The 23634-nt window shown below is 32.8% G+C and overlaps 3 protein-coding genes across 5 annotated transcripts in view; 2 read left to right on the forward strand and 1 right to left on the reverse strand.

Annotated features, from left to right (window-relative positions):
- LOC131953919 (ribosomal RNA processing protein 36 homolog) overlaps window positions 1-23634 on the forward strand; it is a 67922-nt gene that overhangs the window by 5479 nt on the left and 38809 nt on the right. The window lies entirely within an intron of this gene.
- On the forward strand, window positions 1128-7649 carry LOC131953916 (endoplasmic reticulum lectin 1). 2 transcript variants are annotated; one of them, XM_059317366.1, is made up of 13 exons: window positions 1128-1453; window positions 3433-3525; window positions 3672-3752; window positions 3902-3979; window positions 4126-4183; window positions 4332-4584; window positions 4750-4867; window positions 5139-5315; window positions 5772-5831; window positions 6349-6458; window positions 6625-6702; window positions 6872-6950; window positions 7404-7649. In XM_059317366.1, exons 1-13 carry the CDS (start codon window positions 1313-1315, stop codon window positions 7476-7478), a joined length of 1401 nt encoding a protein of 466 aa, XP_059173349.1. In that variant the 5' UTR covers window positions 1128-1312; the 3' UTR covers window positions 7479-7649. The 2 variants fall into 2 exon arrangements, with proteins under 2 accessions (XP_059173349.1, XP_059173350.1); XM_059317367.1 differs by having other exon boundaries at window positions 4129-4183.
- LOC131953910 (heat shock protein 70 B2-like) lies at window positions 10010-23348 on the reverse strand. 2 transcript variants are annotated; one of them, XM_059317359.1, is made up of 2 exons: window positions 23137-23348; window positions 10010-12286 (listed from the first exon to the last, which is right to left on the reverse strand). In XM_059317359.1, exon 2 carries the CDS (start codon window positions 12284-12286, stop codon window positions 10376-10378), a length of 1911 nt encoding a protein of 636 aa, XP_059173342.1. In that variant the 5' UTR covers window positions 23137-23348; the 3' UTR covers window positions 10010-10375. The 2 variants fall into 2 exon arrangements, with proteins under 2 accessions (XP_059173342.1, XP_059173341.1); XM_059317358.1 differs by having other exon boundaries at window positions 23011-23348.

Below are 23634 nucleotides of genomic sequence, written 5' to 3' on the forward strand. Positions count from 1 at the left end.
TGTATTAAAAACTAGTCTTATTTTCTTATTTCAATGCTTTTGATTTTCTTTACCCTTCTTTTTGGTCAAATTTTGGGCCAAAATGTGATTTTTACTAAAATTGCAAAAAAAAAAAAAAAAATTGAACCTTCATTTTTTTTAAAGAAATCAGTATTTGTTTTCAGTAAAACTAATAGGGGGGGGGGGATATTTTAGAACTGCTAAATGTGGGTTGGTTGGTTTATGGAGTGGATCAGTTGTTCAAACTTATCACATTGTATGGTTTTTATGTGCACTATCACATTTAGTACTAAAATGGTGTCTGGTATGGGTATGTTTAAAAAGAACAAGTAGATCTAAGTGGAGTTCACAGTTTCTGTGGCATGGTCACACACTTAAAGATTCATTGCTGGTTATGTACTGTTTTTGTGTGTGTGTAATGTAAATGTTTACTAATTGAATTTTTTTTAAATTAACATTAAACCAAGTCTCAAAAGATGCTAACTCAAAATCACATCTAAGGTTGCTATGGAGCTACCAGTAAATGACCCCACACTCTTAATCATCAAAGTGGTAAGGGATTGGATTTCAGCTAAAGGGATTGGTAAGGAAGAGTGATGTTAATTGTCATATTTCTATATTTAAAAAAGGGTATTATAAGAACTGAATTATAGCAATACTTTTTTTGGGTCAATTTATGTATTGTATAGTTTTAGCGATGTTTTCAGCAACCTAGCTATCAGTAGCAGTTAACAGTATTTTTTAAGCAATTAATATTTTTGACTAAAATCCTAGCAAGATTATATCCCCTTGCAGAAATTGTAGTCTGTTAAAGACAAAACACAGCCAACTCTTTTAGTGATGGTGCCTTTCATTATTTTTTTATTGTTGTTAATAATAAACAAGGTCGCATGTCGAGTAGGTAGCTAAAAAGATTCCTCTATAGATATAATTATAATATTAATAAAATAATAGTTTTTAAAAAATAAGATATTTTTTAATTTGGACCAAAAAATTTTGCACCAATATTTTGTTGCTAGGTTTTATCAAGCGCTCTTCTACTTTAATGGTAATATTATTGTTAAATGTAAACTAAGGAATTGAAAGTTCACACGTCAACTTTCGTTTTTACTGGCTTTTAACTATTTAATATTTAAGTTAAAGCGGCTAAAGCCTCTTATTTTTTTATATTTACCATCTTAATTAGAACTAGATCTGCATTTTTTAAAAACAATCAGCACATTATATACTTAAACTATAACTTAATATCAATAAATATTGGATTTTTTTTACATCAAAGATAAAATTTAGATCTAGTATTTTTAATTTTTACATGGAGCACTGCAAATTGTTTTTTTTCGCCCAAGTCTTCCTCGACTTTTTTGTAGTGGTCGCTGCTAATTTCGACCCTTTCACAGACAGCAATTTATTTTCGATCAAATGGCAAGGTCACATTGAATTGACTAAAGAAGAGGTAATCATTAAAATAATAAAATAGCAAGAAATAAAATATAGTATATTATAGGCCTATATAAAATAGGCTACGTAAAATAAAATCGCCTGCGACTAGTAATGTGAAAAACAGGTGACTCCTTAAATTTTAATAATTATTTCACATTTTGAGGAGGATTTATCATTTTATGTTTTGAAAAATACAAAAATGTTTCCTTGTTTCATTTAGGCCTAATATAATTGACTAATAAATACTAAAATAGAATCTATTAGGCCTAAATACTAAATAATATTATATTAATTAATAATATTAATAGGGTTGTCGGTATCGGCCGAGATCGCGGTAAAAACATGACCCGAAATCTCCCATTACTTTCTGATACCGGGCACACGAGATTTGGTTTTGCATACTAATAAGTTTTTAATTTATGGTAATTAATTAAGTTTAAAAGGTCATTTCCTAATGTTAAATGAAAAGTAGAATGGTTTTCCCATTGTTTTGATAGCTTAGCCATCTGAATGCACGCTACCTCTGCTTTGGTCTTCCCCCTGTATGAAGGCTAGTTTCAAATACGTTGGAATCACGATTTTTTAAAAGGTTATTCTAGATGAGTGAAGATTACTGAGCAGACATATCTTATATATGTGGAAATGATATTTGTTTTTGGATATTTTGACTCTGACATTAGATATACTCGTTTAGAGGTAGTCACTGTATGTAGGTCGCGTTGCCACCATTGTTATATTTTTTCATCCCGATCTTCCGGCCTTTAAGTTTGATCAACTAACAACAGCATTCTTATGGAATGTGCAAACAAATCTCCTAATTTTTGTTTTCAAAATATATTTACATACCCATCTTTCATTTTTTCAGCTCTAGTTCTAGTTTTGCAGAATGTTTTTCCTAAAATCCAATTTTGTCAGACTAGACTGACAAGAGTCAGACCTAGTCCTAGGTTACCTGTCTGTTGCTATACACTAGCATTGTGCTAATTGTAATTTTAAGTATTCTAGTTCTACTTACTCTTAGACATAGTTATATGCTGAAAATCAGAATCCATACACAATTCACACATAAAAACATTGGTCTGATAACTTCATTTCACTTATTACAAAATGGCTTATATGGACTCTACTTCACCTGCCCAAAATAACAAGGCAGTTATATACACATTACAGTGCATTTCATTGGTCAGTTTCAGATTGGGCAGAACTCTGGAGATTGGTATAACACATTCACCATAATTAATATTGCACAATGAATTGTCTAAATTTACTGCTCTACAACATTTGAGAACTTGTTTTGTTTATAAATGACAAAACATCATCACATGCTGTTAACTAACCCTAATTGAACAAAAAAAACAATACAAGAAAATTTCATTACAGCAGTAGTGAGGTGTGTGCCCAGAGCACTGATGCAGAACAGGCAGACTTATTGAAGGGGTGTAATATTGTTTGTTCAAATGGTGTTGATGAAAGTGTTAGTACAGATGTGGGTGGGGTATAATTGTATGAGAAAGTGACTACTTTGTGGTGAATGTGCAATGAAAGATGTTGCAAAAGTGAAGGTGTGCATTTGTCAAAAGATTTGTCAAATTTAAGAGCTATGCAAAATGCACAGCTATACCTGCTTTAAAATTTAAGTTTTCTGAATTTGTACATTAATCTAATTCCCAAACACATATTTAAAACAAATACTAAATCAATGAGTAAAACATAATCTATGAATATTATAAAATACCAACAGAACTATTCTGAATGGCAAGAATTAGGCCCGAGGTTAGAAAACCATATGAATTAAAATATCCCTAATTACCATTCTATATGATAAGCAGTTTTGGAGAAAAGAATACAAGAGACAAATTTTAATGCTATGAAAGCTGCAACACATAATAATTTTCTTTAGTGCAAACAGCTTTACTTCAGTAATCAAAGATATAGTTTTTGCAAAGCCATAACAGATAGTTACGTAACTCTGTACTTGTACAATTTGTAAAGGTTGCGTCTCTTGGGGATCGGCATGTAATGGTGACTACTAGTGAAAAAGAGTTTTATCGCTGTATACTTCCTGATGAGAAAAAACAATCTAATGTAAGTAATTTATTTTTAAACAAACAAATGTTATTTCATCTCAAGAAGGAATTATTAAAAGTTTAAAAGAACACTTTAAATTTTTTAGCTTATCATTCCATTTAGAATATTAAAAATGTTTGATGTTTTAATCTGTTTCGTTACAGGATGAAGCAAATAATGATACAGGTCCTACTGTTGATGAATTAATAAGGCCCCTATTTAAACAGGCCCACTGTTCATATAGGGTTAGTTTTTTTGTTTGTTTTTTTTTGTAATAACAAAAACATCTCTTTCTCATCATTACTGGGAGTCTCTTATTAGAAAAATGTTAGAAAAGTATGCTATAATGTTGTTAAACTGCCTTTTTTAAGTTGTTGTTTTTTTCCTGTTTCAGATTGAAAGTTATTGGACTTACGAACTATGTCATGGCAAACATTTAAAACAGTACCATGAAACTAAAGAGCAGGGCATGGTAACTGCATCTGTTTGTTGACTGTTTTAGTTGTCTAAAAGATTTGTTGTACCTTATCCACATATCCTTGTAGATATTTTTCTACATAAAATTTAAAGGCCCATATAGCATAACATTATTAAAAGTTTTTTTTTAATGATTTTCAGCAGCCCAAAGTACAGGAATATTATCTTGGCTTTGGTAATCACAGGGATAATTTAAAAGGTAGTAAAGTATTACTTTATAAATTTTATTTACTGATCATTTTCATTTATTCAGGTTATTAATTAGGACACAAATATTGTCCCTTGGATCTAATTATTTATAAATTTTGTCCTATAATATGTGGAATAACACAATCCAATATTTTTAGATGAGGATAAGGTTTTACCAGCACAAGCTTCTATACCAGTGCGTGAAGTGGATGGTGTTGAGCTTCCCTTTTATGAAGTTATAATGGGTGATGGCACTAAATGTGACTTAACCGGGGCACCACGTAAAGCACATGTGCTATATGTCTGTCAGCCAGAAGGCAGAGGTGAAGTGTATGAATTTAAAGAGAGTTCCACTTGTGAATATGAAGTGATTGTTCTCACTAGTTTACTGTGTAAGCACCCAAAGTACAGGTAATCTATACAATTGTTTTGTTCTAAGCTTATACATTAGATGTTAATAATTTGATTAATCTACAATAAATGTTTTAGGGTAACATGATAGCTTCTATCATCATTTTCTATTTGCAGTAGAAAACTTGCCTTGTATTAAAGTAATTTTTTATTTTCATATCAAAGGCCCAAAACTCACCCTGTGAATGAAATTCGCTGCCATGCAATGTTTGGCTCACCTTTAAAACCATCAGAGCTGACTCAGATTGAACATGAGTCCTCATATTTGCAGACATCTGAACAGGTAACCTTTATTTTGTTTTACACATTGTTTTAGTTTGTGGAACAGACTTTTTTTTTTTGTTTAACTTCAAAACCAACTTAATTTACTAACAACTTATAATATATTTTAAAATATGCACTCGTTAATATAAAAATCATATTTTTTAAGCCTACTTTTACAAAAAATAAAACCAATTAATAAAGCACAACCAGTAAACAATAAAAGTTGGAAGATGCAATTTTAAATGTTTTTTTTAAAAGAAATAAAGTAAGTATTTACCCAACCTTTCCAGGATTATTTTAACCAAGAGCCTGTAGAACAAAGAAAGCCAAAGTTTATCCACAAGAAGAAGCAGAGTGAAAATCCTGTAGAGCCAAAAGTGCCCCAAGACCAGCAGTCCCAGCTTGGAGCATTAACTGATAAACAGACATTGAGAGATATACTCTCAGGGAGTCAGTGCCTTAGAGGGGTAAGCCACTGGTTTTTGGGCTGTTTTATGTGTGAGTTATGGGCTTATATATGCCATTCCTCCCCTATGATTGTATGGTAATATGAAAATTTATGATGATTCAACATTTCAAGTATTAAAGCATACATGTGATATTGTGATCTTAGATAAGAAATATAATGCTATATATCACCTCATCTGGGATCATTAACTTACATAGAGGTGGTGAAGTTTCTAATTACATTAAAGCATTATTGAAAGTTTTACTAGATTGATATGTAGAATCATTGTAAAGTTATGGGTATAGAGTTCTACACCACATTAGCCTTTTCTATGCTGACTGTTGGTGTAATTTAGTGATATTTTTATAAGGGTTGTAACTTATCTTTATTTTTTCTTTCATTTTGTTTTATCTACAGCTTTAATTATTTCTGGCATTACTGTAAGACATAATAATTATTGTATTTTCTATTACAGGGTGCAGGCTGGTGGAAGCATGAAGTATGTTTTGGCAAGTTTGCCAAACAGTTTCACCTGGTATGTTCAAAGTTATAAACTCAAGCCTTTTTATTAATTGGTAGCTGTTTAGTTGAAAGTTATTTTTTAAGTTTTACTTTGATCAAATTTAGGAAGTAAATAAAACTAGTGTAGTGTTACTTATTAGTATTTGTTTACAAAAAAACTGACAAATTAAAAACTAGAACAACTTTTGCACTGACTGTTGGGCTGTTAATATTTACCCATACAAATAACTTGTGCTAAACACTGTCACAACTACATTAAAACTTTTAAAAATTATAAGTACAGCATGAAACTACAAAATCCAACCATGTTGGTCAGTTATAAAGTATTTTAGTTTAATGATTCTTATCAAAAGTATCATCTGTACAGTTTGCCTAACCACTTATTCTTTACAAAAAATTATGTTTACCATTAATACTAAGGGTCATCCATAAATTCATCTTGCTTTTTTAAAACATTTTTTGTATATCTTGACCACAACAACAAAAAGTCAAACCACTGACCATTATGTTTTTTTTTTACTTTTATAAAGGAAGTAGGGAGAGAAGCTAACATCTTTTTGGGTCATTGGAATAAAGAAAAACATTTAGCGTGGCTAGAACAAAATCCACTTAAACGACCCAAACCTGTTGAACATCGAAAGTAAGCAATGTTATTTTTTGCTGCAAATCAATCTTTTATTTTTTTTACTGTTATTTTTTTGTTCATTTAAAATATTAATATTGATTATCTTCAATAAACTGATTGCATATTTTTTAAAATTTATTTTCTTTAATACTGATCTCTTTATATTGATTTTTTTTTATAGACTGATCTCTTTATTCTACTCTGATGGAGATGTTTGTGATTTGACCAAAAAACCTAGAAATTGTGAAGTAAGATTAAAGTAAGTGGAATGTACATTAGACATAATAGTTCTATCCTCCTCCCTCTCCCCCCCCCCCCCCCCCCCCCTCCATATTTTAGCTTTATTCCTGTTGAAATAAAATTTCATGAAATGATAATAACTAAGAATATTTATAATTAATTTTAAAATTGGTTAAATTTATTGTCAGGTGTATTCAAAATATCAAGAATCCACATGCTGTTATTTTATCGCTAGCTGAGCCAGAAGCTTGTCAGTATGTTCTAACTGTAAGTCTTTACTAAACTTGAATATTAATTATTTTAGAAAGATTTCTTCTTTGCATTTTGTTTCAATTAAGTTGATTGGCATACTCAAAGCACGTAAGCTCACTTGTAATTTCAACAAAGTAAAATTTATGCTGAAAACATGGAAAGACGACATGATTTTTAACAAAATATGTTGTAACAGCCAAAAATGTTTTAAGTTAGCTTAGTTAGTATACCAACAATGTTTAATAAGTAACACAAACTGTTAAATTATTGATTATTTTGATATAAAATGTTTATAAAATTATTCATTTAAGTACTTAGTAATAAAACAGATAGTATTAGTTACCTCACAAGTTAAAGACAGTTACAAATACTATGGACGTTTCGACCCAAGGTCTTCGTCAGCACACAACAATGTGATTACAGATTTAAGTACAAGAACTTTACAGCTTATGCTTTGTTGTATTTTAGGTTGAATCAGCATTGTTCTGTTCAATTTTGAAAGAAGCTGATGACAATGGGCTGCTAGATCATGTGGAGCTTTAACAAACAGCAGCATGGAATGGGGGCTATGTCAGCAAACAGTGCCACAGGATGTGGGCTCATGTCAGCTTGAACAGTCTCTATTTTTAAACACATGTACTTTTAAAGAACATTAAACTAGCATTTGCATTTTCTCCATTTTTTAAACGACTGCATTATAATTCTCACGAAAAACATATAGCCTATACTAAAGTTAATTTGCTATCATAAGTTAAAATACATCAAGAGAAGTTTTTTTATGAAAAAGTATTAAAATAATCCAAATCATAGCCCTTCAAACTCTAATAACAGTAAACACTAAATGTGCCTACAGTTATATATCTATATATATATATATATATATATATATATATATATATATATATATATATATATATATATATATATATATATATATATATATATATATATATATATATATATATACATACATACATATATATATACATACATATATATATACATACATATATATATATACATACATATATATATATATACATACATATATATATATATACATACATATATATATACATACATATATATATATATATATACATATATATATATACATATATATATACATACATATATATATATATACATATATATATACATACATATATATATATATACATATATATACATACATATATATATATACATACACATATATATATATATATATACATACACATATATATATATATATATATACACATATATATATATATACATATATGTATATAAATATAAATATATGTTAATAAATTTTGACTCTTAATTTGAATTTTTTCTTTCTTTTTGTAATTGTTCGAATTGATACACACTTTGTTATTAGTATTTTAATGTTTTAGTCACTAAATGCATCCATCTTAGAATGTTTGCATTTTATTTCTTTGAAATTTAAAGGCACTGTTATATATTTCTTTAAGTTCAATGCAGGCAATTCAAATTAGAAAACTCTTACTCTTGTGATAATTTGCTCTCATTGTCAAGAGCATTTGTGTGCTTTTGTGGGTGTGCATAAAGTTTGTTTTTGAACAATGGCTGTTTGTTTAGCTGGTGTATGATGTCTAACTTGGAACTTTTATGTCTGTATCTATAATCCACATTTTGTTCGTCCTAATTTATGGAACATATCCGTGTCATGCAGAAGTATCACTTTGTGTACATTAAGTTGATTGTGCTGTCTTAAAACAAAATGACAGTGAATGTAGTGTCAGAGATATTTCCTTATGTTATTGATGTTTACTTACTGAAAATTATTTCTTTATAATTAAAAAAAATACAAGGTAAAGGTTTTAACCATAAACATTAATGACTATTTAATTGGTCACACTGATTGCTCTTACAGTTTGATTAAGCAAAACGCATGCAGTTCTTCACAATCCCTATATCATTATTTCTTTTCACCACCACGTTAAATGGTGCAATCACACATTTAATTTTTTTTTATACGGTGTGCTTGTTTGTTATACTTCTGTTCTTTTTATAATCTTCTCTAATATTCTAATCTTTCTTGGCAAACCCACTCTTAATTCTGGCAGTGTGTCCTTGTCTCCCTACTATGACCTTTGCATATCACTGTCTGAACACTTAATCTAAGATATTTGAATTCAATTTTTCTTGTTTTTTGTTATAGATGCTCGCTTATTAACCAGAATGTGTAATTATGTTTTCTGCTTTCATTTTCTGTTTGTTCCTTTTTTATTGTTTTATTCATGTCTATGGATTATAAGATTAACATCTTCTGTTTATTATCAAATTTTTCTTTACCAAGTTTATCTTTACATTTATTTTAGTTTCGATTGACTGTGCAACTAGTTCATAATTAAGAATAAAAATATTTTGTAATTAAATTACAAGTATTAAAAAGAAATATACTAAGTATTTAATTTCTTAGAAAACTAATTGTGTGCTGTTCCAGAGAATAAACTATTTTTATTTAAACAAGTAGCTGAAAATTGTTTTGCCAAACTGCCTGTCATTCATCAATACTGTAATTTTTTTCTAAAATAGTATCACTCTTATTAAGCAATAAGAAGCGTAGTTACAATAGTAGACATTATGATGTTACCAGAATTTTCATTTTCCACCCCATTTTTAGAGCTGACGGAGTTTCCACTCCACTTGTAATATGAGTGTTTCATTCACTGCATCATGGATATCAACATTTTTACTTATTAAAGAATGAATTTTTAAGTCATTCATCACAGTTTAAAGAGAATAAAGTATCTACCTGCCAACCTTTAATGCTGATTTTGATGTATGTGATACATATATGGTTTGCTTAGTAGAGTTTTGGGATGAGTACTAATAAGATGTCTTCCAGTGATGATAAAAAAATAACCATAGCTCAATAACTACAACATATGAGAGAAAATAACACTTGGACAGAAAACTTTGCAACTAATGGTGGAATTTCCAGAAGAAAAAATGTGATTTCATTCAACGATAATTATTTTGGTATTGAACAACAATATTTGAAAGAAAAAAAATACTAACAGCTCAAAATATTTGCATCAACATTTATTTGCTCAATTAAAACTGACAAGCCACTTTTAAAAAAAAAAAAAGAGCATTATATAAACCATTTCTTTCAACAACTAGTAACATTTCAATGTGTTTATCCATTTACACTACGCAAAATAAATAACACATACACACATAAGAAAGTATCTCTACTTGCACTTCATTTACTCAATAGTACATTTTACTATTTACATCAATATACAATAAACTTTACAATACTGAAGCAAATATTGCAACTTTTCAAAATGTTTACATATTACATAGTTTAAACACGGTCTTATTTTATCACACATTTCCATCTGAAAAAAAAAAATAGCTCACTTAAATTAAATCTTGTTCATAATAAAAACTATTTATGCAGATCAATCTAGCTCTTCAACAGTTGGTCCGTTGTGATTACTGTGTGACTGATCCCCATGCCCACTCTGTCCTGTATGTAACTTAGCCATTATAGATGAAGAGATCTTTTGTATTTCCTTTAGTTTGTCTTCGAACTCTTCCTTTTCGGCCAGCGAATTATTGTCCAGCCATTTGAGTGTGCTATTGCAGGCATTGAGCACAGAATCCTTATCCGCAGAAGAAAGTTTGTCACCAGCAGCGTCCACTGCCTGCTTGATACTGAAAACATAGCCCTCCAGTTGGTTTCTGGCACTGACTTTTTCTTGTTGTTTCCTGTCTTCATCTTTGTACTTTTCAGCTTCGGCCAACATTCTATCAATATCTGCCTGACTGAGGCGACCTCTATCATTTTTTATGGTAATGTTATTCGACTTTCCAGTACTCTTGTCTTGGGCGGTGACATTGAGAATACCATTGGCATCGATGTCAAAGGTGACTTCAATCTGGGGCACCCCGCGAGGAGCAGGCGGGATACCTGTCAGATGAAATCGACCCAAGAGATTATTGTCTTTAGTCATGGTCCGCTCACCTTCATACACCTGTATGTCGACTCCGGGTTGGTTGTCAGCATAAGTGGTAAAGATCTGGGATGTTTTTGTAGGGATGGTGGTGCCTCTCTTAACGAGGGCAGTCATAACGCCTCCAGCTGTCTCAATGCCGAGAGACAATGGAGCTACGTCAACAAGTAGAACATCCTTGATGGTGTCACTCGTGTCTCCAGTGAGCACAGCAGCTTGGACGGCAGCGCCATAGGCCACAGCTTCGTCGGGGTTAATGGATTTGTTCAGTTCTTTTCCGTTGAAGAAGTCGCTCAACAGCTTCTGCACCTTGGGAATACGTGTTGACCCTCCAACCAAGACCACTTCATCGATTTTGCCTTTATCGAGCTTAGCGTCCCTCAAAGCTGTCTCGACGGGCTCAAGCGTCGATCTGAACAGGTCACCGCACAGCTCTTCAAATCTGGCTCTGGTCATTTTGGTGTAAAAGTCAATGCCTTCGTAGAGAGAGTCAATTTCAATGGATGCTTCTGTGCTGCTGGACAGGGTCCTCTTGGCTCGTTCACAGGCAGTGCGCAGGCGCCTGATGGCCCTCGGGTTGGAGCTCATATCTTTGTTGTGTTTCCGTTTAAACTCCTGCACAAAGTGATTGACCATTCTGTTGTCAAAGTCCTCTCCACCCAAGTGAGTGTCTCCGGCAGTGGCTTTCACTTCAAACATTGAACCTTCATCAATGGTCAGCACACTCACATCAAATGTGCCACCTCCGAGGTCAAAGATGAGTACATTTATTTCACCTTTATGCCTCTTGTCTAGTCCATAGGCCAGCGCTGCTGCTGTTGGCTCGTTGATAATTCTCAGCACATTTAAGCCGGCGATGGCCCCGGCATCTTTTGTGGCCTGTCTCTGTGAATCGTTGAAATAGGCAGGAACTGTGATGACTGCATCTGTGACTTTCTGGCCCAGATATGCTTCTGCAGTCTCTTTCATCTTGATCAGAACCATAGAACTGATTTCTTCTGGTGCAAACAGTTTTTGTTCTCCTTTGTACTCGGCTTTGATTTTAGGTCGCCCATCCACATCAGCAACTTTAAATGGCCAATGTTTCATGTCCCCTTGAACAGTCTTATCATTGAATTTACGACCTATCAACCTCTTGGCATCAAATATGGTGTTGCTGGGGTTCATGGCGGCTTGGTTTTTGGCAGCGTCGCCAACAAGGCGCTCTGTGTCTGTGAAGGCAACATAGCTTGGTGTTGTACGGTTGCCCTGGTCGTTGGCGATAATTTCTACTTTCCCATGCTGGAAAACACCAACGCATGAATACGTTGTGCCCAAATCAATGCCGATGGCGGGAGCTTTTTGGCCTTTCGTCATCTGAAATTATCACAAAGCATAGATGAGTGGGCTGTGCCAGTTAGAAAAGTCAGTAAAACAGAGGTAGATTGTCACAAAGTGTGCATGCCCAACTATGCTAGCTAACATTTAAATCTCGAGCCTGCAGTCCATCCCAGATGTCCACCAGCCCTGACACATGTACATAACACCAGTGGGAGTAAATAAGACGGATGTGCACACAATACCTGTGTGGGTTGGCGTTAAAAAAACAAATGAACTCTACTACATCTACCCTATGGAAAGACTCCTCCTAGTGGGTACTTGACTTTTACTACTACAATACTATTTCAGCTTTTATAGGCCTACATCACCCCATGCGGATCATCTCAACGACAGAATCGTTGAGCCTCTCTCCGACTGTGTCGCTGAGAATAAAACCCTTTGGTGGTTTCTCAGTCAACACTGTCGTTGAAAATAAAACAATAATTAAACATGCTCTCCACAATTAGGAAAGCATAAACTGTAGGTGTTTTGAAGCTAATATTCCAGCCATTTTGTTTTGACGAGAGCTAGTCCAGATCTAGATCTAGACTAGATCTACTTGATCAACGATTTACACTGATGTAAAACCTACGTAAATCAAATCTACAAGATCAGGATTTACATTTAGATCTAGAAATCTACATTATTGACTAGAGAGAACAAGTTAAAAGTATGCCTAGTGCGTCGAAAGTAAATGATAGAATCTAGATCTAGAAAATCTAGTAATTTTTCAGTAGCACTAGCTAGATCTAGACTAGTCTAGATTGACTAGATAGAAAGATAATTATTTCTGTGGCATAGCTGTCCTTTAGCATTTAGGATCTAGATCTAGAAGTCTAGATCTACTCAATTTTAAATCTCTTCTATTTCAAATTGTTTGTAGATCTATATCTACAAGATTAGGCTTAGGTCTAAAAATAATATATACTAAAGTTAAAGCTACACAAGTACAGTGACATCATTCCTAAACTTAATGACATTAATGGCTAAAATTCACTGAGCATTGTTGCACTTAAGACTTAAACGTAAGGCCTAAATAAATACTAAATAAAATTATTACGATAGCTTAATTTTCGTGACAGCTTTTCTCTTCTTTTTTGCCATGCTTAATTTAAGTCACTTTCATGTGCTGGTAGCTTAAAATAAAACTTGTTTAGGAAGTTTATTTCTTTCTCCCTTTCATAATGCTGCAAATATGAGTAAGACGCTTATTATTATAATTAAATAGCTGCGATAAATAATCATTTGCATCTTTTTGGGGGTATTTCTTTTACATGAACTGTGAAATATGGTATCTCAAATTTTGCGCGTAACTCAAAGCGAAATATTACTCGCTCAACTGCTCGTATTTAAAAAATCTGGTATGTCGAGGCACTAGAATGTTGAGGTACCACAGGATCTACTATGTATTGAAAGAAAACATAAATTAATTATAGAATAATAGGCAAATATAGTAATAAAGTAGGCCTTATAGCTTTAGATTTTATTCAGCCTACTAATAAATAATTAAATAGGCCTAAAGTAGTACTAGATATTAGTTAAATCCCTAGTATTGTGTAGGGTTATTTTTATTAAAAAAACAGATCACATCTTATACATTAAGGCGGGCTCAATAAAATAAAAATAATTTATTTAGGACCTAGGCCTATCTTTTGGAGATCTAAAATTCTAAATGAAAAATAAATTATTAATTAGACCAACAATAGGCATAGTATGCTAAATCTATTTTAGTATTTAAATTTAAGGCTCGGCCATCTACTAAAAATTTTATAAATGTCATAAAATGGCCTACTTAATTATAATTACTAATTACTATTAGGCCTAAGTTTAAACTAGAGATAGCCTATTTTATTAGTAGAAAAAGTATTAGTCATAGTTAAGATGGTATAGCCTTATGTAAATTAATGTAATCAGTGTTAGATATTATGATATCGATCAAGCAATTATTATATAATATCGGAAAGGGGCCTAGCACTCTTAGTCATTAGTCTATTACTACTATTAGGTCTTACAAGTAGTTTAGCCTATTTATATATTATAGGGCCTATAGGCTGTTATTTAAATTAGGCCAAAGGCTTATTAGGAAAAGGCTTAATAGGCTTTAGTTTTTAATTAGGCAACAAGGCAGAGGCTTAATGTTGCTTATAGATTTAATTTGAAATTATTATGATATACGCTACTCTGCGGCTATCACTTAACTATAGACTGCTATAGAGTATATTATAGCCTAGGCCTAGCTAAATAAAATAATTCAACTCACTTAGCTTACTATAATTTTTAAAAATGTTTAGTTAAGTATTCAGCTCTCTATGTCAGCTAAGGCCCATAATTGTAATTATCCTACTGTTAGATCTATTAATTATTTAATAATTAGTAGGCCTAATTATAGGAATTAGGTCTGATACATTAAGTCCTATACATTGGTCGTAGAGTAATACTATTGGGCTAGTAATTATATACAATATCTATACAAGCCTACTTATCGTTAATTTGGAAGTCTTTGCATTGACCTTAGTTTTCAGATGTAGCAGCCTAATTTTTATCAGATTATACCATAAAATCAAAAGTAGACTTGTAGATCTTTTTAAAACAAGGCATGAAATATTAATTTAAATAATATAAATTAAACAAATAGCCTAAATAACAACTACACAAAGTTAAAGTCATAATAACTTTTTATAAAGGTATCTTGAATTTCAACTGGAGGTAGTTTTGATAAATATTAGTATTCTGAACATTAAAATAGGTAGACTTAACATACATTTGTTCTGAAAACATATTTAGAAATTGGTTTTAAAAAATGAGGTTAGGATTGGGGTGATAACTAGTTGAGGATTAGATATGATATTCATTGTGTTTATCCATGTTGTAATTTCTCTTTTACAGGTTCATCCAAAAAAAAGGGAAGATCTGATTTTTACCAGTAATAAGACTACAGCATACTAAATGACACAAGATGTTCTTTCTCTATTACCTCTTACATTTGACATAAAAGTAGGAAAAGGTATGACAATTATTAATAAGCTGCTTTAAATTTTATAATTTGTTTTTTTATAACTTAATTGTACCATTTTTATTTCCAATAATGATAAATATAATTTAGTGTCATTTATATTTTAAAATATTTATATTATACTAGATATAATTTACTTCTATAATATTACTATCCAGGTTTAACAGTCTATGCCTACAACATAGATCTCCAGGACTAAAAGTACACAAAATGGCAATCAGTATATCACAAGTGTAATAACACATGCATCTAATCTGCTTCAGTGGCGAGAACTGGGTGAATCCTCTCAAACATTAATCAGGTAAGTTATCACAAGTTTGCTTTGGTTTATTTTGAACATGTTGATGGAGGTAGATTTTTATTGGTATAAATATTGTATTTAAAAAAATATTTTACCTAGTAAAACCAAGTCAGTGGTGATGATTGATACAATATCATTATGTATTTTTTTAAATATTTGTTTTGCAAAATATGCTGATTTGCAGGAAAGATATATATATATTTATATATATATATATATATATATATATATATATATATATATATATATATATATATATATATATATATATATATATATATATATAACAGTATCATTTAGTGGTTTGTCTTACAAATTTGAATTATTTACTTAATCTGTCTTAACTGCTCAACAGGAACTAGGCATACCTAATGAGCATCAAGCTGATACAGTAGATGTACAGAAGAGTTTATACACAAGGTAAATATTGATAAATTTTAAGTTTTCTTTTTTTAAGGATACATGTAGTGTTTTGGGAGAAAGGAATTAAATTATTTAAATTAGGCCTAATAGTTTATTTCTCTAGCTTATGTTTCACTTAAAATAACTTAAATTTTTCCCCCTTTATCACTAAAGCAAAATTTTATAGATATCTGTGCCGTGATTCATCTCATTCAATCACTTTTTTCTTGTTTTGTTTTGATGTATTAAACTAATTTAAACTAAAGATTTTTTTTTTTGCTAATTTTATTATTTCAGATGGATGATTAAGAAAATCATTTTGTTTTGTTTCAGGAAGTGAAAAGTGATGTAAAAGGCAACTAATACTTCCATCTACCATAGTTAAACAAGAATCTGCAAATGGTGATAATTGCAATAATCTTGATATATTAATGTTTGGCTTTATAATTATATGCAATTGTTTCATAAATAAATTATTTCTCAAAATTTGATGTTTTTGGTTTTCATACTTTGTACATAAGATGCAAGTGATTGAAAGCTGAAAAGGGTTGTATGTAGTTATAGTATTCCCAGCACAAGTTGACATTAAAACAGCTGAAGCTTTTTAAAAAAAAAAAACAAAAAAAAATAAATAATCTAGGAATGCTGTTTCTATTAGCTGAGCATATATTTGGAAAAGAACTTAATTGTTTACCAGAGAATACTGTGACCCAGTTTGTACTCCAGGCAAAAAGTGTCTATGGTTAATATTATTAAGTTAAAGAAAAGTATCAAACAAACAGGATAATATTAATAAGCAAGACCTCCACACTAGAGAAGTATGGAATGAGTGTTGCATGGAATCCAAATCAACTTTGATGTTGCTAATTGCTACACTGGCCATAATTGGCCTACATTGATTTTTGCTGAGGTAGGCAACTGTTTTTGTTTAACTTTAGATGTCGACTAAATAAAGAAGAAAACTGACACGCCAATACCAAAATCAAGAACTTGTAAAGTTCGTGGTTGCTAAACCGAGAAGTCCTGAGTTCAATCTCCCGTGTAGATGAGGCTCTATAGTTGGGGATAGCAACCTATCTTGGGGATACAACACTTGTTCTTGGATTGACAAAAGATAAGAAAAGAAATCCAGAAAGAAAAGCAGCTGAACGAAGAAGAAAAAGGCTGGATATATTCGGTATCAACTGTACAATTTTAACAGACACACATTTCAAACTACACATGCCTTTCAATGACAAAGTTCAGTGAAGCCATAATGTTGAGTTTGACTGAATGAAGAACGAAATTGTTATTTCAAGCAAAGTTAAGGTTTATTGTCTTAAAGACATTGTCGTGGATTGATTTAGACTAAGATTTCCCTGTTAAATAAGCCGACAACGATGGCTCTTTTTATTTCTCGTCTTTGATGTTGCTTTCATGAACTTGTATGAGATTAGATTACCTACATACATAAGGCTACAGAGTTTGGAATCTTGGCTTTCTAATAGTGGACCTGGCTACATGACATTACCCCCACCCCGTCAATTACCCCCCCCCCCCGGAGGAGCCCCCCTCCCGTATTTACCCCCCGGGGCAATTACCCCTTGTCAATAACCCCACTGGAGAACCCCCCCCCCCCCCCCGGCCTCAAGTTATGATCCTAACTCAAACTCTATACCTATGTATTTCCTTAATCCTAATCGATAAAAAAATGACCAAACCCTAAGCATTCACCTCAGCCTAAAACTTAACACATAACCAAAACCAACTCTAGACTTAGGTTTCAGCCTAACCTTGACCATAACACTAACCCTAATCCTAGCCTTAATCCTAACCCTGACCATAACACTAACTCTAATTCTGAATCTAACCCTAGCCCTAACCTTAGCCCTAACGCTAACCCCCTAACCTTAGCCCGAACGCTAACCCTAACTCTAGCCCTAACTCTAACCCTAGCCCTAACTCTAACGCTAACCATAACCCTAACCTTAGCACAAACGCTAGCCCTAGCCCAAACTCTAACTCTAGCCCTAACTCTAACCCTAGCCCTAATCCTAACCCTAGCCGTAACCCTAACCATAATCTTAACCTTAGCCAGAACGCTAACTCTAACCCTAGCCCTAACGCTAACCCTAGCCGTAACCCTAACCATAACCCTAACCCCAGCTGTACCTTAAGAGGTGTGTGCGTGTGGGGGGGGGGGGAGATGTCCTCCTTGGCGGGGGGTAAATGACAGGGGGTAATTGCTTCAGGGGGGGGGGAGAGAACTAATAATCTGTAAGTCCTACTATTCAATACATTTGGTTAACACAATGTCGTCACACATGTAAAACAAAATAAGCAGTGTTTTTATTATTTGTATCCTTAAAAAATGCAAAATAAATGCTACGCCATTAACTCAACCCTCTTTTTTCTCGTTACATATCGTCACATAAAGCCACCGCCCAAAATAATGGTGACGTCAATATACAATCATAAAGTGGTCACCCATTAACCACGACTCACTCTTCAGACGATTTTGCACCAAACCCCCCTTCTCTAATTGTAACAAATTTTCACAAAAAGCCAGATCTTCGCTCCCCCCCCCCCACCACTCTCTTTAAAAACACTACACCTCAACACATAACCCCCTCCGCCGTTCCCCTGAAACTGTATTTTTACTTTCTCGTATATACGAAGTATAGAGAAAGTCTTGTAATCGTGCAAAAAAAAAATCGAGATTTTTTTTTACAAATCTCGACGTTTTACACCTCACTGATACGGAAAAACATAATTTTGCAATCTTGTCCGTATGTCTGTGTCTGTGTGTGTCTGTGTGTAAACACGATTACTTGAGTACCGTTACAGCTAGGTTGATGAAATTTCATATATAAGTATTTTATCAAAATCATAGATCCGTATAAACTTTTGAGTGATTTCCGATAACCGAAAGTGGTACTTTTTCTACTTTGAATTTTTCAAAAGCCTATAACTTGAGTACTATTGCAGATAGATAAATGAAAATTTTCACATGTAAGCAAAAGATCTAATTCTCTACCTTCTGTCAAATTTTGAGTGATTTCCGTTGACAGGAAGTACTAATTTACGCTATTTCCGATTTCTCAAAAATCGCACGTAAATTTATAAAGTACTAATAATGTTGCGCACTATTATGCACATCTTTATTTGACGTTCACTTGGTGTGCAATTCTTTTTTCTACGAGGTTTTATTCTATTTTAAAAAGTTTAAGTATTTAAAATGGATTAAAAATCATGTCTATATCCCGAGTTGCCATTCCCCGTAGTGTTATATTAGAATATTCGAGAAAGTTTAGGGGAGATCACTCCCGGTTTATTATAATATGTACTGACCTCGATAAACATTGAGTTAATAAATGAATTAATACCAAAAGCAATCTTTTAAAGCCCGAAATAACGGATGAAAGCAAAAATGTGTCGTCACACTTTCCGATCATCCCTTCCCATAAATGAAAAAAAAAAGCCTGAACATACTAAAGGAGAGTATGGATGTCGATGGAGGATCCCAACGTTAAAAATTAAAGCAGCGCAAAATTTCAGGAATCCATGTTACATATTATTATTTTCCGTAGGTATAACAAAGGTATTTACATTGTGTTTTATATTTTACGAGCCGCTATCATACGCCGCTATTTTGTTGTTTCATTTTCTACTTTTCTGTAATTCATAATTTGTGAATTTGACAGTAACAATGCTGCCACTGAAAATATTTGCTTTAAAACACTATCAGTAGCTCGTTAAGGACGATAACCCCCCCTCCCCACCCTCCTTTCCCAAAAATCCTAACCCCCCCCCCCACTCCTCGTGAAAGCAGCCCCCTCTGAGTTACCTCCACTAAGTTTAAAATCGTTTCAAACTAAATTATCTGCCCCTAATAGCTGTCACTAAACCCGGCTCTACGATTGTAAACATTTAGCTTGAACCACAGCTCACTAGACCATGTAGGGATGGGGGTGGTAGGGATAGAGAGAAAGAGAGGGGGCTGCTAGGGGCGCTTACAGCTTGGTGTTTTCTATGGTATCCATGAAGAGAATTATTTATATAGAAGAAATATATATTAAACCAGCGAACCCGTCCCGCGCGTTGCTGCGGTCTCAGAAGACAGACTGACGCAATATTTTAAGAGGATTCCATAATTACATTAGCAATCACGTATTTTTTTACGCTTGACATTGATTTCTAAATCTAAACAATTTAAATGTAATCAAAGCCGGTGTTATATTGCTTTCATCATAGTTGTTGAGGCGCAAATTCTACCGCACACAGTAGCCCATTGTATCCATAATGTATCGCACTCTTTAAAACGAACGTAGGCGCAATAGTGTTTATGAGGGACCCACACAGGGGCGCTAGACCACACGCCAGTGGTGCAGTAGACAAAAAATTTCCCTACTGTAGAGCGCTCTTTTAAAACTCATAGTGTTCCTCCCGAAGCCAGTGGCGCATCGGGTCAAACGAATTGTCATCGAATGTCGTGTGCCACAGGGTCAATATTGTAGAGTGCTCTTTAACACAACCTTAGGATATCTCAGGGCGCCAAATCGCTTCCTGCCGGGGAGCCGGCAGACGCGCCTGATTCCATATAGTCAAAAATTATTGTTGCCCATCGTGTCTTTAGTGTATAAATTTAAAAAAAAAAAACGAACGTAGGCGTCATAGTGTTCACATGGTAGCACGGGGCGCTTCGGGTTACGTAATATCCGGGGCGCCGGCGGCTGCGCCTGTTGTTGCTTTTTTACCTTAGCCCCCATGCAGTTTTAATATCGCCGCCCTGGATTTTCAGGCGCCAAGCCGCTTATTAACAAAAATCGCACCCTCCAGGGAAACGCCCATAATAAATTTTAATTTTTGTTTTCGCAGAAACCTTCTCGTGAGTGTTTTCATTAACTCTCGAAAGTTTAACGGCACTCAGATAAACGATGTCAAACAGCATCCGTTTTGTTTTTTACAAACTGTGTAGAGAAAAATTGCACCCTCCAGAAACGCCGCCCTGTTAAAATAAAAAAAAAATAACCTCCCCTGAAGTTTTATGGCGAGCGGATGAACGGGATTAAACCGCAATCTACTTTTACGTATATATACCCTATATAGGGATCTATATATAGAATCGATTCGCGCCCTGCTGGGGCACCGTGCTTGTGAAATATATCCAGTGGTATTCTTAACTTAAGTTGCATGGTCATAGGATGAAAGGTGTAGTGCTGCATAGAGGACATAAACAAACCCACAAACAAACAAGCAAAACTTCATTATATATATACATAGAGCGAAATATAAATAATTCTAGATATGCATATATATATATATATATATATATATATATATATATATATATATATATATATATATATATATATATATATATATATATATATATATATATAGCTACATTTGGTGACTTCCCATTTTCCCAAATGGCGTCAAATTTTGCACATAATCCACCTATTAATTCATGTGAAAAAAAGCATCGTTTTCATCGTAAATTATTAGATTTTGGTATCAGCCTCTCTCCGGTCGTCGCTTAGCAAATCTGTTATCCAAAAATTCAACAAGCATGTATTCACCTGTACATTTTGCAGTTTGTGTCATCTCCCCTCACCCCCCCCCCCCCCCTGAATGATAGTTTTTAAACGTGCACAGTTAATTGTATATTTTTTTTATCTGCAGTCAGTTATTAGTACAGTTAACTCTCATTAGTCATTTATTGAACTGGCAAAATGCTTACTTCTTCTATATATTTTGCTATTTTTCGCCATGGTGTCACCCCCGAAATTTTGCCACCTTGCGCAGTCCTCAGCCCCGCCCCCCCCCCCAACCTTGTGACGCCTCTGGTTAGGGGTACTACTTGAGTACAGTAAATATGTATATGTATATGTATATATATATATATATATATATATATATATATATATATATATATATATATATATATATATATATATATATATATATATATATATATATATATATATATCGGGGGGGGGGGTATAGCCCCTTGGCACACCTTGTACCTACGCCACTACATAATCATGTTCTTAAGATTATATAGTCATTCTATGTATAAATTCGATAAAAATAGCTATTACGTATTCTGCAATTTTTTTTTTGTAATAACTAATTTTATAAACGAAATGAGTCTTAAATTCGATTAAAAAATGGGCCTTTATATTATGTATTTTTTCTATTGTGCAATCATATCATGTATTACTTGTTGTATAGCCTAGATTCTATAATAATATACTAATATATTCTATATTACATAATCCTATATTATATCGTTTAGTAATCTCTACCCTAATGTTTTCTATACCGAATAATCAATATTCTGTAATTCTAAATTGTGTATAAATTAATCATACAATCTCTAAAATTAATCATAACTATGGTCACAATTAAATTCAGCAATCCACTGTATTAATTTATATTGCTAAAAATAATTTTATTTTCAATTTTAAAGACAGAAGATACATTTTTTATAATATTAATTATTATTAGCTCTGTAAAATGAATGGTTGTTTAATTTTTCTTATATTAAATATTTTAAGCGATTAATTAATCGAAATGGTTTTATTCCGTTAGCTAGTTTTTACAGTTTATAACTATAATTAGAGTCTCAACGACAGAATCAAATGAGAAAAAATCTATAGCGTTATTATATACCGACACTGTTGATAAGCCACTCAACGACAGTCTCGTTGAGAATAGTGTAGGATCGGCTGCCTACATTCAATGTATAGGAAAAAAAATATATTGAAACCAGAACTTGTTTCTAAGTCAAAAAAATTCGACAACATTAGCAGATTCCATGCTTTGATTAAATAGTCGAAAGAGCCACCTGTTTAAGCCGACAGAATACTCACCTTTACAACACAATGAATGTTTTGCAACTATCATCATAAGTTGTGTATGAGGGATTTCTTTGAATACATAGCCTATTGCTATTTTAAATCCATTAATTACCTAATCATAACAATGTATAGGTTAATTGTGAAACAAAATGTTACTTACCTTCACTTAAATTTCGATGACAGTCACCACAATAATGTTTGATTCTGATGAGTCGTATGTTTTTCCAAGTCAAGAACTGTGTTACACAATAATAGAAACTAACTAAGAAAACCGATTCGGATTTACTTTTACACTCCTCTGTGATCTGTTTTAATCTCTTAGATTCGGCCTGTAGGCTTCTTTGCTATTTCAACTCTTGCTTTGCTTTCTCTGCTGTATCTTAGCTCGCTCGAGTCTTAATCTGTCCACCTCAACTGGCTCGTTCCTTATATACATTTCGTTGAAACTGTAGTAGAAAAACCTAGAATGTAAACACAGTCTCTGGTGCACACACGAATCTCGTGGCAAGTTCTAGATGTTTATTTTTAGATACACCGAGGAATACAAGGAGCTGATTGGTCGTAAGCGATACCGCTGCGCATGCGCCATAACCTTTGTAACCTTTGACATATTTCGATTCGTTATGAACAGAGACCAAATGAATAATGATTACGTTCCGATTTAATTTAGCCTATCATTTGTATTTAGATTATTACCATTCAGTGGCTAGTGTAAGATGTTCTATTTAAAAAAAATAGACGATTCATTTTCTTACTATTAGAGATGAAATAATAATTAAAGTCA

Source organism: Physella acuta, unplaced genomic scaffold, assembly GCF_028476545.2.
Source record: "Physella acuta isolate Inbredline_101_S28 unplaced genomic scaffold, ASM2847654v3 ptg000964l, whole genome shotgun sequence".
In the NCBI taxonomy this organism is placed as follows: Eukaryota; Metazoa; Mollusca; class Gastropoda; family Physidae; genus Physella; species Physella acuta.

Excerpts from the sequence above, each read along its gene's own strand:
- LOC131953916 (XM_059317366.1), top strand. The coding sequence starts at position 1,313 with ATGGAGCACTGCAAATTGTTTTTTTTCGCCCAAGTCTTCCTCGACTTT. Across the intron at positions 1,454-3,432 it reads TTGAATTGACTAAAGAAGAG|GTTGCGTCTCTTGGGGATCG; the intron begins GTAATCATTAAA and ends CAATTTGTAAAG. Across the intron at positions 6,951-7,403 it reads CTTGTCAGTATGTTCTAACT|GTTGAATCAGCATTGTTCTG; the intron begins GTAAGTCTTTAC and ends GTTGTATTTTAG.
- LOC131953910 (XM_059317359.1), bottom strand. The coding sequence starts at position 12,286 with ATGACGAAAGGCCAAAAAGCTCCCGCCATCGGCATTGATTTGGGCACA.